This window comes from Lepisma saccharinum, chromosome 10, assembly GCF_977018435.1.
Source record: "Lepisma saccharinum chromosome 10, izLepSacc3.1, whole genome shotgun sequence".
NCBI classification, from domain to species: domain Eukaryota; kingdom Metazoa; phylum Arthropoda; class Insecta; order Zygentoma; family Lepismatidae; genus Lepisma; species Lepisma saccharinum.
This window is the reverse complement of record NC_139238.1, coordinates 79,773,243-79,787,984: the sequence shown is the minus strand read 5'-3', so window position 1 is coordinate 79,787,984 and position 14,742 is coordinate 79,773,243. Positions and strand designations below refer to the sequence as shown.

The 14,742-nt window shown below is 34.8% G+C and overlaps 1 protein-coding gene across 2 annotated transcripts in view; it reads right to left on the bottom strand.

Moving 5' to 3' along the window:
- LOC145993972 (E3 SUMO-protein ligase RanBP2-like) overlaps nucleotides 1-14,742 on the bottom strand; it is a 158,561-nt gene that overhangs the window by 65,656 nt on the left and 78,163 nt on the right. For both annotated transcript variants that reach the window (XM_083129994.1, XM_083129995.1), the window contains exons 23-28: nucleotides 14,339-14,454; nucleotides 11,408-11,550; nucleotides 9,176-9,337; nucleotides 6,696-6,808; nucleotides 3,656-3,787; nucleotides 2,386-2,595 (exon numbers count right to left, since the gene is read on the bottom strand). In XM_083129994.1, the coding sequence (XP_082986120.1) occupies nucleotides 2,386-2,595; nucleotides 3,656-3,787; nucleotides 6,696-6,808; nucleotides 9,176-9,337; nucleotides 11,408-11,550; nucleotides 14,339-14,454 (876 nt within the window). The remainder of the gene's footprint in view (nucleotides 1-2,385; nucleotides 2,596-3,655; nucleotides 3,788-6,695; nucleotides 6,809-9,175; nucleotides 9,338-11,407; nucleotides 11,551-14,338; nucleotides 14,455-14,742) is intronic.

The following is a 14,742-nucleotide window of genomic DNA, read 5'->3' as shown; positions in this document are numbered from 1 at the left end:
AGAATCAAGAATGAATCCCTTTATGAAGGAATAAACTTAATACTCTTGTAACTATATAAATGTTCTATTAGAAGGGTTATGTTTATTTTGTAATAAGTGCAGCTTTTAAATCAAATTTTGGATTATAATTACAATTTTAAAACCAAAATGTCATTTTATATATTGCTTTTGATCAGTTTTTCCACCACTATAACATCAAATGTTTATTTTACTTACCGCTTTTGAACCCGAAATTGACTGATTTTGTACAGAAATTTTGCTTTTTTATTTACCAAAAATATGTGCCTATAACCATGCCTATAAAGATGCTAATTTTACTTTGTGTACCGAGTGTAAAGTTTCCAAATCAACTTCAATATTCTAACAACCAGAACATCAAAAAGTCCTTGTTTTGAATACTTCATTTAAGTGCCAAAATACAGTCTCTCGTATAAACTTTAGTTATTACCTAATGGCAAATAGGACATTAAATTATAACAAAATTGAACCTGGATGAGCTACGAGGATTTCTATGCAGAATCTGAAACACAAGGTTGGTTCTTTGACCATACATAATTGTATACCAATTATTATTAACCCTTCAAGCCGGGAGTTAAATACCCATCAGCCGCTGCGAGAAGCGGTAATTTTAAATAACCAAAACAGTAATTTTCACATAATGTCACATAAGTTAGTTTCTCTGACAATGAGTTCTACAACTTCTTTGTCAAAAAACAACAAAAAGGCGTCAAGAACATTATTGACTGCTTTTTGGGGACCGCACAATCCAAAAATCGAAAATTTATTTGCTTTGAAAGAGTCTTCAACTTCTTTTCAGTTCCAGGTTACATTCAATGTAATGCCATCTAATTCACTTTCACTATCACTGACACTATCTACTTCCTGTTCTGCATAGTTTACTTCACTTTTACTTGTAGATAGAAATGAAAACATTGAACCTTCACTGTCACTTTCCTCTAAAAATGCACAAATTTTGACAGCTTCGATGCCCTTTACCCGCTCGTGTGACGCCATTTCTCAGCTGTTTTTTTTTACGTAATAAAGTGATGCAATCACACAAAATGTCATGTAATTGGAAGGAAAACCAACAGATGGCAGCACATTGGTCAACTCTTTAGTTACATGTGTTTTCGTTCATGTGGGAAAACAACAGATCGCAGAATATGCATCATTTCGTCACTACTATACGGGACGTATACGTGTACGTCGAACCGCCTCTAGAAGCACTATGAGGGTCCGTACATGTGTACGTCGAACCGGTTTCAAGAGTTAATCTGATAATCTCAACCCCTAAGTGCCATTGTTGCAGTAAAGAACAGATAATTCAAGATACAAAAACATTCTTCCCTTATTTCCCACAATCCACATCTTTGCATAGCTTCTCCAAGGAGTTGTGCAGCAACTTTAACACACTGGACCTATATGAGATTCTTGCTGATACTGACAAAGTGCCAATGTAAATTTATCAATAACCAATATTCTACTAATCTAATATCAAACTGCAAATGTTGCTCAAAGAAATTAACAGAACCTCCTTAAGTAATGTATGTAGACAAATGAGCACATAGGATTTTCCTTGAAAACAGCGTTTACTTTACGAAATAAGGCCCACTTTAGACCAAAGCATTTTTTGTAACATTTATGCTATCATGTAAAGTGATAAATCTTATGGCAAGTTTCATGGCATTTCTGAAGGATTGAACCAGTCCTATTTCCTTAGCATTTTTCATAGCATAACCAATCAGAAGCGACCTCTAAGTCACGAGTGCAGATGTAATGGATTGTTCGTAAGATGTAAGCAATGTATCATTTCACATTTCTAAAAGCCGATAACTATTCAACCGAGAGGAATAATGTTTTCTATAAAAGGTATTAGGTACAAAACAATGGCGCTGCTTAAATATATATTTTACGTTTACTGCACACGTATGGAAGAATATTTTAATTGTTTCAATTGTAAACACCATGCACTCAGCATAGATGGTGTATCTCGACGTGCCTTTCATGCTGGATGTGTTATACATTGTAATAACATAAGCTAACTGAAAAGTTACATGAAATGGTTCTGTGTAATGTAAAGTACTCTCTGCTATAAGATTTATGGAAGCATTTACATAGCATGTATGCTAGCAAAAAGGTTAAAGGAAATTCTTCTGTCTAAAGCCGGCATTATGAATTACATTTTGATGAACAAAAATAAGAAAACTGTGGAATCGTATAATAAATTACAGGCTATTCAGAGATATATCACATTGGTACAAATTGCCAGTAATTTTATAGATAAACTAGTACACCAATACAAATAGAATATCGGTAAATAGCTTTTAATAGCTGATATCAATCCTATCTCTTCCATTTTCAATTAATCTGCAAAGGAAAACTCACCTGGGAATCTTCCACAATTTTCTGGGCCTTTTCGAAAGCTTCCTTGAAATCCTGAGCCTGCTCAGCTGTCTTGAATCTCGCACACAACTTCTCGAGCTTCATCTCTTCATCTGCAAAGTCATTGGCCACCCAGAGCCACGCCTTGTCAATATTAATGGGCGACAGCTTCATATCTGGCGTTAAGAAATGATTGGCACATATTTTGAAGACCTGCAGAAAAGTCAAAATTTATGTAATACCCGCTTATCATATGTAAAAAAAATATATATATATACGGTATGTAATTGGGGTTTAGATATTTTAAATAAATATGTTATCTGCATTTGAACACAAAAAAAAATTACCAATTCTCGTCAAGGCAACTAGTTTATAAATAAAATACTACACTTTAATTTATGTAGAAATAAGCATGTTCCAATCCTTCATGTAAACAATTATTCATAGTATACACCCTGTCACAAAAGCTGACATAAAATGTCATATTTTGTTAATTTTTCTACACATATGCCAAAAAGGAGTGAATTATTATTACTGTCATATTACACTGGGGAACAGTGAAATTGTGGCACAGTGTTTGAGAGCTAATTTAGGGCAATTTCATTCTGCTGAATAATGATATAATAATATATTTCCAGAATTGGCTCTAATTTATGAAATAAATGCAACTAAACCAAAATGGCGGAAACATAAGACATACATATAAATGAACTTCCAAGAACAATTTAATATTTCTTTTTGTGATTACAATCTTTGTACCATTAAGAAACATATTTATTTATTTGTAAATTGTTTCTAGGCCTGTACAAGGTTGATTGTATTTGTAATATGACAATGGAAGATGTAATTCACTCTTCACTATTCGGTTTCCACCACATATTCATCTATTACATGGCTGTTGATTTTAGTCCCATAGTAACGCAAAATTCTTTACTTCATGTTACTCATTTTCACTAAGCACTGTATACATTACGTAAAATTGAGAATTTTGAACAATTTCAGTCCATTATCAAATTTTGATATTACCGAGAAAAGCATGGAGTAATTTTACCTCCTACATTTTCCATGGTGTGTTTATTTTTATAACTGGACTCAATTCAACTGAACCAATCATACAATTGGCAATCACAGCTGTTTTGTGTGCTGAAACTGTTATTAAACTTTATGCCACAAAATAAAATCTTTTTTTTTTGTTCCCCAGTGTTATGAATGACAAAGATAAGGTCGTATACGGCTTTATCTTCTACTCAACCATCTACAAATGTAACAGTACCTGTTCTCTCCTCATTAGAATCCGCACTTTGTTAGTTGCCTGGTTGTGCAAAATTTTGATACTGCCGATTCCTCTTTCCTTCCATTCCTTCTCCACAAACCGATACAACTTCGCTCTGCTTTCGAAAAGCACCTGCAGAAAACAAAAATCAGATTTGCAAATGACAAAAAAAATATTGGTAAATACTAGGGATGGGACAGATTAATCGGTACTCTATCGGTATCGGCCGATATAGGCATATCGGTGTATCGGTAAAATTACCGATTATTTTACCGATCCGATATATCGATAAATATCTTATAATTTAGTGCAAAATTCTGCCATTTTGTTGTAATTTTTATGGATAATTTCCATGCTCTTCTTTCTAAAAAGTAAATGTCTAAATATTTAGCTTCTCTTGCACTGCAGTCACCTCAAAACACACAGTTATTAAGGAGATCAATGAACATTTCAGGTTCTTCAAGGACCATTTCTAATTTTATATCGGATCGGTAGAATATCGGTTATCGGTATCGGTAAATTTTATATCGGTACTTTATCGGTATCGGCCAAAATTTCATATCGGCCCATCCCTAGTAAATACATAACAGCAACACTTCCCAATCTACAGTCTGATTGCATTTCTTACGAATGTCATTCAGGGCTCTACCAATATTGATGTGTCTGAAAGCATAACTTTGAATTTAATCACCAATACAGGCAGGTACTCTTTCTAGAGTGGGTCAATCATGGGGTTAAACCAAAAAAATTAAGTTTATTCAAGATTATATGAGGCATTGCACGCGACTCTGCAAAGGTTAATTTTTCTTTTATTGTTTTATCATATCTGGTGAACTTGGCGAAATACAGGTGTTCCGTGAACAATGTATATAATTAGTGTTATTATCTTATTTTCCTTTTTTGTGTATATGCATCAAGTGAAAAATGATTTTATATAATGTGCGAGTTATTCATGCGTGAAGTGTGTGGGAGTAAGACACTGTGGAACCTCCTGCATATTTGATTACGGGAACTTACACCCACAACTGAATTCGGGAACATCCCGAGAGCTGAGCTGCTTGGGCATTGCCACGAGAAAAGAACAGTAGTCATAAAAGAGTAGTCGTAAGAGGAACCGTGACACACACGAGCGCAGTTACGAGCACTTCTACAGCCCAATAGACAGTCCTTCATGTATATTGTTCAGTCCTTTGTGTTTATTGTATAGTCCTTTGTATATGTATATTGTAGACATTAAATATATGTATATATCGTCTTTGTGCGTCTGTTACTTAACCAGACACCGTGCGGGAACCGACGAATTTAGGATAATTCGAGCCAGGGTGGAGTTCAGTCAGTCAGCCAATGTAGTGAGGGCTTTCTGGAAACTGACACTCAACAACAGGATTACAACATTTAAGGTGAGAGTCCCTTTTTCTATATTACGATGTTGGCACATGACATAAGGGATTTGTTCAACATTGTTGGAAATAATATAACAAAAATAAAATCTATTTTTTTTTTTACATAGAATATCTCAAATCAAGAGAAATGCATTAATTAATTTTCTTTTAGTCTTAATCCTGACAGGAGCTGTGGTGGTCTGGTCAGCAGGGTGTCCGCTTGCCACGTGGAAAACCTGGGTTGAATTCCCAGGGTGGGTGATCTGTCATATTTTTCCCCACCTTGTCCCTGCATAAAGCAGCTTTGGGGTTCACCCAGTCTCAAATAAATGGGGTACTTTGGGGTAAAGGCAGCCAGAGCATGGTGCTGATCCATCACCTCTGAAAATGGCCAAGGTCGGGAATATGTGCCTTCACAGCAGGATGCAATGTGCATGGGGAACTTTACCTTACCTTAATCCTGGCAAGAAAGAAAAAAAACTTTTCCTGACTTTCTTAGGTTTTGGAATGTTTTTACAAAATTCCATGCCATTCCGAAGCTGATTTCCCTCACTTTTACAGTTTTCTGGGCTACTTGGAACCCTCCTAGATTAACCTTATGAATGTTGTCTTCACTTCTGTGTTTCAATACTTTTTACATGAGGTTGCTGGTTATATTAAACATTAACCTTTAGCGTACAGAGCCTCGCATGCCTGTATTTCCGTTGAATCCAGTCCCTTTCCAAGCGCATGCTTTCCAAACTTGTTGTGAACTAGAAAAAATCTTAGCTCGAGAACTAATTGTCGTAGAGGGATGAAATTTGTTTTGTTTTCTTTCTTAAAGACAGGGCTTTCAGCGGAGGTAAAATTTATAAATTGTGCATCCCAATAATTAGTGTTAAAGGAAAAAGAAGACAATTGATTTTTTAAATGGCATATGGCACACCCTTGTGCCCCTTCAATAGACAGAAGTGAATGAAAAAATGAAGCGGTGGTACATACCTACAACCACGCAAAGTTTCATTGAAATTAGACATATTCCTTGAGAAAAAAAAATAACATTGTGGCAGTGTTGCCAGCTTCGGGACAATGTCTGGAATTTTGCTTCTAGAGTCAGCCTTATGGACCAAATTTGGAAGGAAGCACGACAAAATACCATTCTATGAGGATATGTAATGTTCATGCCGCAACATTGAAAAATAATGGAAATTTTGCGTAATTACAGAAAATTTCGAAATTTGGGCTCTTGCCACAGTTTTCCACCTGAATCCTTAATTGTCATACATTGTTTAAAATGTTGCTTTTTACTCATTCTTATATGCAGAATTAAAATTTTCCAAGAAGATGCAGTAGTTTAGAAGGTATAGCCATTTTTACACATCTATCCTATAATACGGGGCAACAAACTGAAAGTAAGGACTTTTTCAAACTTTGCTTGTTATTAATATTAACAATGGATATCAACCATCAGTCTTTATTGGAACTACAGGCATGGTTCCACATTCAACCATCCAGACACTCAAGGTTAAGAAAATAATGAACTAACCGAACACAATATTTGTATATATCTAATAGTAAAATTATTGGTGATTATACCAATAAACTACTATCACTGTATTGGATGATACCAATCGAGTACCAATTATATGTCCCTCCCCTATCAGAAAGCATAACCTTACCACTTCCTCCTCCTCCCCTGTCTGCACCATCACCTCTGCTGGGAGAGGAATCATGGGCTGGTAGTCCGGGCAAGGGTCATTCTCCTCCTCCTCTTCCGCATGGGTATCTCCACCTGAAAGATGAAGCAAATTCAACAATTATCAAGGGTACCAAAACATTTCCAACAACTACATATTTTGAATTGTATACAATACCTATTGTATTATTATAATATTAAATAACGCTAGCAGATTATTACTTCAAATACAGTGCGTTTTAGCAACTCACTCTAATCTTTTAAAGACACTTACAACATTATTTTCAAAGTTGCCTAGAATAAAAAAAATCCAGCAAATGTTGATTAAATCTTAAGAATATTTGCATTTTCATTGCAGTAATCTACAGCAGTCATTTCTACTTTGAAGCAATACCAATATTACTAATGATTCACATCAATACTTTTTCAATGCAGTTATAGTGTAAATGTATTCAATTACTATACTGGTGGATCAAATGAAAACTGAACAGGGACCACAAAGTGAAATCAACAAGGTTTATTTCAAATGTAATCAACAAAGTTACACAAGCACTTTGTCCCAATGTTTCACCAAGCGGTGAATACCCTGCTCGTAGAACTCCTTTGGCTGAGATCGGAACCATTTGCAAACATTGTCCATGACGTCATTGTCCAAGTGGAATGCATTTTTCAACGGACCACAGATATGGAAGTTGCATAGAGATAGATCAGGGCTATACAGTGGGTGTTCCAACACTGTCCAACGTGTTCTTTGTAACAGCTGACCTATGTGGCTGCACGTTGTCATGTAGCAAGCAAAACCACTCCAGAGGACAACAGGCTGGGTTGTTTGGCCTTGATTGCTGCGTGCAAACAGTGGAGGGTACTGCAGTAACAAGCAGCGTTGATCGTTTGACCATGGTCCAGGAACTCAAGGAGCAGGGGTTCCTCATGATCGAAAAAACATGTCAGCATCACTTTGCCACTACTCTGCAAACATTCCGCTGCCACAGGTGAAGCACTGACTGACTTGACTGCCTGCCTTCTCGGATACTGCTGTCCGACCGCCTACGCATATCACGTCACGTGCATCTACAGCCAGTCCTTACCCCCCGCATCTACAGCCAGTCCTTACCCCCCGCTCTATCTCTACACAGGGTTGTCGCCACACACATACATAAATATAACCCAATACATCCACTGTTCCGTTTTCATTTGATCCATCCTAATATTATACAATATCAATCTACCAAAATTTGGTTACAAAGATAAAAAAAATAATATAATACAGTTATTTTTAGTGGTTTTTATTGTTCCTGCAGCCTTTCGTCCTGGTTTCCCAGAAATTTTTCAAGCTTGCACCAAGATAAACACACACACAACACAACCTTACATGGTAGTCACTCTACACTTCTAAGGAATGTCTAATTTGTGTCCCTGATTCCGCTTAGAAAAACTGTTTTTTCCATCTTCCTGTACCTCCCCAGGTGTCCTAACTGGCTCTCCAACATTCATATATGTTGGTTACAAATACCTAAAGTTACATGGGGTAATCACTATATTATCATGGCTGATATTTGACAGTGCAATCCACTTTTCCCACACAATATTTGTAGAGAATTAACCTTGCATTATTATCAGGATATTCAGACTATGAAAATGACAGTCTGTGTCTTGTATAACCTGTGGGATACACAACCTCCACAAAAACTATTGGTTGGTGTCAGAATCAGCCCTAGTAAAATTACATGCCATTATTATGATATTCTGCAAGCAATATTCATATGGTTTTATTTATCTCTCTCTTACATATCACAATAGGGGATGGGACATATTAATCGGTATTGGCCGATATAGGCATATCGGTGTATCAGTAAAATTACTGATTATTTTACTGATATGATATATCTATAAATATCTTATAATTTCGTGCAAAATTCTGTCTTTTCAATATAATTTTTATGGATTATCTCCATGCCGTATTTTGTTAAAAAGTGAATGTCTAAATATGCAACTTCTGTTGCACTGTATTCACCTTGAAACACATATTTATTAAGGTCAATGATCCATTCAGGTTCTTCAAGGCTTGTTTGGAATTTTATATCGGATCTGTACAATATCGGTTATCTGTATCGGTAATTTATTGGTATCTGCCAATGCCAACAATTTGTACTGGTCCATCCCTACTACAAAAACAAAACCTTGATAAGAGTGGCATGGTAAAGGTACAATTATTCATATTACAACATTTAAAACTATTCGCCCAACCCCCACAACACACACACACACACCACATAGAGAAGAGAGAGGGGAGATGAGGGAAGATATGGAAGGGAGGGAAATGGGGAAAGTTTAAAGAGAAAAGAGAGGAAAGAAACTGGGAGAAAGACATGGTGACAGAGATATATGGAGGGAGAGAAAGAGAGAGAGATATATATATAGATGGAGGGAGAGAAAGAGACAAGCAATTCAAATAAGAGATACCTGAATCTGTAGACAATCTATGGCCTCTGATTGGCTGTGGACTAGGTTTGCTTTCAGCATCTTTGGTTGGAGTCTTATCTGCTGTTACTGCTGAATACACTGGAGAAGGAACCGACGATAAAAGAGTCTGGGTGGAGATGGGAAGGACTGGATTTTGAAGACCTGCGTAACAACAAAAGTCTTATTAAACTTCAATATAAATTTTCTTAAAAAAATGCAACAAAATAAATATGTATGAAATAAACAAAAACCACATTCATATTTGGGGAATAGAAGATGCTGTATTATAATAAATACAAGTAAGAGGATGGCGGCCGGGATAACTGAAATTGATAGAACCATTAAAAGCAAGTCTCACATATAAAGTTAGAAATTAACTTAACGTGTATTTGTTACAAAATGCATTATAATAAGTTTTCTTGGGACAGCACCCATGGAATTAGGTAGCAAGGTATGACAGACCATCATAAGTGGTTAAATTGTAGTAAAATGTTGTATAAAAATTAATTTGCATGAACTCAAACACCATGTATAAATTATAACTTTCGGGCTATGTATAGAAAAGCTAACTTGACAATTACATTGTATAATAAAGAGAAAAGGTAGAAACTAATATTCTGCGTTAACTTCAGGGAAAGGCATTTTGTAAGTTGGTTTATGCATGTCTAACACCTCTTTTTTCGTGAGGAATTAACTTTTTGTTTGCACGTATACTAATAAAAACATGCAAATCACAAACTTTACACTTTTCTTGAAACTTTAATTAATGAATTCGCATAATATAAGAATCTGAAAGGAAAAAATCAGACACAGGAAGTGGATTCCGACTTTTCTCGATCTGCAAGCAGTATAACGAGAATAGAAGGCATAAATGTGCCAGGTGCCAAGTGGAAAAGGCTCAAGGACCAAGAATTGCTGGTTCCGGTCGCATGGAAACATTACAAGATTAAACTAAAAGTTAATAAAATCTACATTATTTGATTCAGCCTTCAAAACTATGTAAGAGGCATTAGTATGTTGAACACTCTTCCAATACCAAATAAGTTAGCAGTGAAATAAATGTTCAGTTGTAACATCACACCAACAAAAGTGTGATAAGAAGGAACACCTTCAGCTGTGGCTGAGCAATTAAGATAGCTGCCTAGTGCGGGAGGTCGTAGATTCAATTCCCCCTAGGGTAGAATTTTTAATACTTTATATTTTATAAAGACAGACTGCAAAACCAGAACAAAGTCATAAACATCCAAAAAAATCCAACCGTGAGATGTGCCACCACCAAACAAGGCAACAATGAACATTCTGCTAGGGGCCTAGTTTCAGTGTCACTGCTTGTGGTTTAAACTGAAATCATGATGCTACTACTAGAGACATTTCACAGCATTTTGCAATCAAAAGAGGAGAGAGTACTTTCGGGGTTCTCACTCATTTTGGCAAACAAAATTCCCTCACTTTTCCACGTATTTTTAAATCAATTTCCAGATCATTTTGCAGCTGCAAGAAGAAACTGGCCATTCCACCTAGGTGATCATGGTATCACAAATTTTCACCTTCTAACCTATTTGAAGTAGTGTTAAGTAATATTTTAACAATTTCACATGTTCATACTTTCTCCATCCTTCAACAATATTTCGATTACCAAGGTTGGTGTTGTGACTTTGTTGCAGTTGTTTTTATGATGTTGATGAAACAAGCTATTGAAAAGAATAAACTTTCATCCAATAATGTTAAAAAAACGAAAAAAATCTTTTTCATTGTCTAATCATAACAAGATTTAAGAAATCTTAAATTGTCACAGACTTTTCAAAGATTTGAGTTGTTTTTATCCACAAAATTCCCTGACTTTTACAATTATAAATCAGTTTCCATGAATTTTCCAGAATCTTCAGGATTTCTAGGTGGATGGAAATCCTGTTTCATCTATACATTATATTTTGTAAATGAAACTTTTTATGTAGTATATATGCATGTATAAATGTATTTTGAAATGTAGTATAAATTAAAAGTACACATTTACACATTCGAAATGGAGTAATAATTTATAAAAGTGCAGATTGTAACTTCTACATGGTGGAAACTACTAACAATGGAAAAATTAGAGTATTTAGTAAGAGATCATGCATTCCCTCAATGTCTTGATGCATGTGACACTTCACTTATACGGCTTGGAAAAAATAAGGGGCAATTACGCCAACTGCATAGTCACTATTAGTGCTTAATAAATTTTTATCAGACCTTTCTCCAGAGGTGATGACGTCGGTATCTGGGCCTGTGGAGGCATGCTGATCTGAAAATCATGAGGTGCTTCGTTCATCTTTGGTGGCGTCTGAGGAGCTGTATTTGCAGATGTAGTTGGTGCCACGGTAACGGTGCCACGCCTGCAAATTTAAAACTAATGTATAAAATATCATGTAATTCTTACTGATAGTGTACCAAAATAAAATTCCCTAATAACTAGGGGCATGCATATTTCGTTTTTGACGAAAAAACGAAATTTGAAAAAACACATTGTAGTGTTAATTTTTCATGTTTTTGAAAGGTGTGAGATGCATTTTGTGACCATGTTTTGTCACGAAATAATGCGAAATGAACTGCAAAAAGCGAAATTAACTCTTAAACACGAAATTTACCATTTATATACAGACGCGACACTTTCTGAAGTCTGAAGTATCCTGTGAGTTATGCAATACCCGGAAAATTGATTAATTCTGCTGTTAATATTGGAGAAGCAAAAATGGACTCCTTTACACAGAAATAAACTTAATACTCTTATAACTACATAAATGTTCTATTAGAAGTGAAATGTTAATTCTGTGGAATAAGTGTAGTTTTTAAATCAAATTTAGGATTATATTCACAATTTTAAAACCAAAATGTCTTTTTATATACCACTTTTCATCCAATTTTTCACCGCTATAACACCGATATTTCATTTTATTTACCGCTTTTGAACCCGAAATTGAGTCCGTTTTTGTACCGAAATTTTGCTTTTTTATTTACCAAAAATATGTGCCTCTACTAATAACTGACAGGAATTTCTATTTTTACAGTTTTTGTGCCACTTCAGTATTTCTTTATTTTTTTCCAAGGTTATTTCTCTTCAAAATTTGTATTTTTACCAACACATGGGTGTGTTCACATTACTCTTGTGATCATCAAGAGATAGTTTTCACATTATGCCTTAAAATTTACTCCTTAAATACTATAAACTTGATTACAATCTATTTATTCTTATAAACACTTCATTTATTTGAGATTTCATATTATTCAATTAGCAAATTTTCTGTCACAAATGTTACATAGTCACATGTTTGTTAAACACACTAAGGAACTCATTTTATCCCCTGTTTTCAATAACCTTTTTCTTTTTCTCCATATAGCTAGCTATCCCTGCCTTGATTTGACAATTGCTATCAGAATGTACACAGCCTGAAGAAAATAAGAATGTTTTATTTTATGCTTAAAATGTGGTAAAATTTAAATAAATAAAAAAACATTATTTCAAGACTCCAAATGAATGAAAAACATACCTGCCTTGACAGTTGTACACTCCTGTTCAGATAAAGTGGCACACACTTCAACTGTTCACCACTATAAAGTGTGCCATTTTATATGAACAGGAGTCTACCAACATGGAACACTTTCTTGCAATATTATCCTGTCTGCAAAAATAAAAATTGATGTTCTTACTGTACATTTTTTGCAGAAAACCCGGTGTAAATATCTTGGTTATTCATGATGGAAGTGGTAAACTTGATTTTACTATTGTGTACGAGAAATTTCGTGTTTCCACATTGCTAATTTGTAGGGGCATGCATATTTCGTTTTTGACGAAAAAACAAAATTTGAAAAAACACATTGTAGTGTTAATTTTTAATGTTTTTGAAAGGTGTGAGATGCATTTTGTGACCATGTTTTGTCACGAAATAATGCGAAATGAACTGCAAAAAGCGAAATTAACTCTTAAACACGAAATTTAGGGTTTATTCACCGACGCGACACCTTCTAAGGTCTGAATTATCCTGAGAGTTATGCAATTCCCGGAAAATTGATTAATTCTGCTGTTAATATTGGACAAACAAAAATTCACTCCTTTACACAGAAATAAACTTAATACTCTTATAACTACATAAATGTGCTATTAGAAGTGAAATGTTAATTCTGTGGAATAAGTGTAGTTTTTAAATCAAATTTAGGATTATATTCACAATTTTAAAACCAAAATGTCATTTTATACAGCATTTTTTATGTGATTATTCACCGCTATAACACCGATATTTTATTTTATTTACCGCTTTTGAACCCGAAATTGACTCAGTTTTTATACCGAAATTTTGCTTTTTTATTTACCAAAAATATGTGCCTCTACTAATTTGATATTTCTTTTCATTTAATTTCAAAGGCTCATTGCTAGAGGCATTCATATTTCGTTTTTGACAAAAACACGAAATGTGAAATAACACATTCTAATGTTAATTTTTCATGTTTCTCAAAGGTGAGAGGTGCATTTTCCTACCCTGTTTTGTCATGAAATGATGCGAAATGAAGTGCAAAATGCAAAATAGACTGAAACACGAAATTTAGAGTTTGTTTACCGATGAGACACTTTCTGAAGTTTAAATTATCCTGCGAGTTATGCAATTCACGGAAAAATGATTATTTCTGCTGTAAATATTTGAGAAGCAAAAATGGACTCCTTTATACAGGAATAAACCTAATAGTCTGGTAATGATTTAATGTGCTATTAGAAGGGATATGTTTATTTTGTGTAATAGTGCAGTTTTTAAATCAAATTTGGGATTATATTCACATTTTTTAAAACCAAAATGTCATTTTATATGCTGGTTTTTTACCGCTATAACAGCGAAATTTCATTTTATTTACTGTTTTTAACCCAAAATTGACTGTTTTTGTACCGAAATTTTGCTTCTTTATTTACCAAAAATACCGTATGTGCCTTTACTCATTGTCTTCATTCACTGGACGTCTCAGAAGCTGTAGTCAGTGAATGAAGGTAGTGAACCTTCAAAATTAATCAGCAAAAACTTTCAAATTAGCAACACAGAAACGCAAAATTTACCACACACAATATCTTGGTTATGTTATAAAGAACCAAAGTTTGGGTTATGTGCAACTTTTGCAACGAACTGCACAATTCCAACTTACCTGTGCTGGGGTGGAATTGTTACACTCAATGGAGGCTGGCTACTTGGTGCTGTGGTTGGTAGCGTGTCTGATGAAGTTATAACAACATTAACTGGTGCAGCCTGGGTGGTTGGAGGCTGAAATCAAACCAGAAGTTACTTATTCACTGTATATACAGAGGGTGGAGGAAAAATAATACTAAACACGAAGCAGAATTCTTTATTTTTGGTCCGTAGATGTTAAAACACTTTCTACAAGTTACATTCAAAATTGTACGATTTCTTATAAACCCACTAGAACTTCCAATCTTTACATTTCTATTGTTGGGTACAGTCTAGCACACTTCTGGGTTGTACTGATACCAGTGTAATTGCTACAACCAAGAAGTGTTTGTGACTGTACAGGCAGGAGATACAGTGGAACCT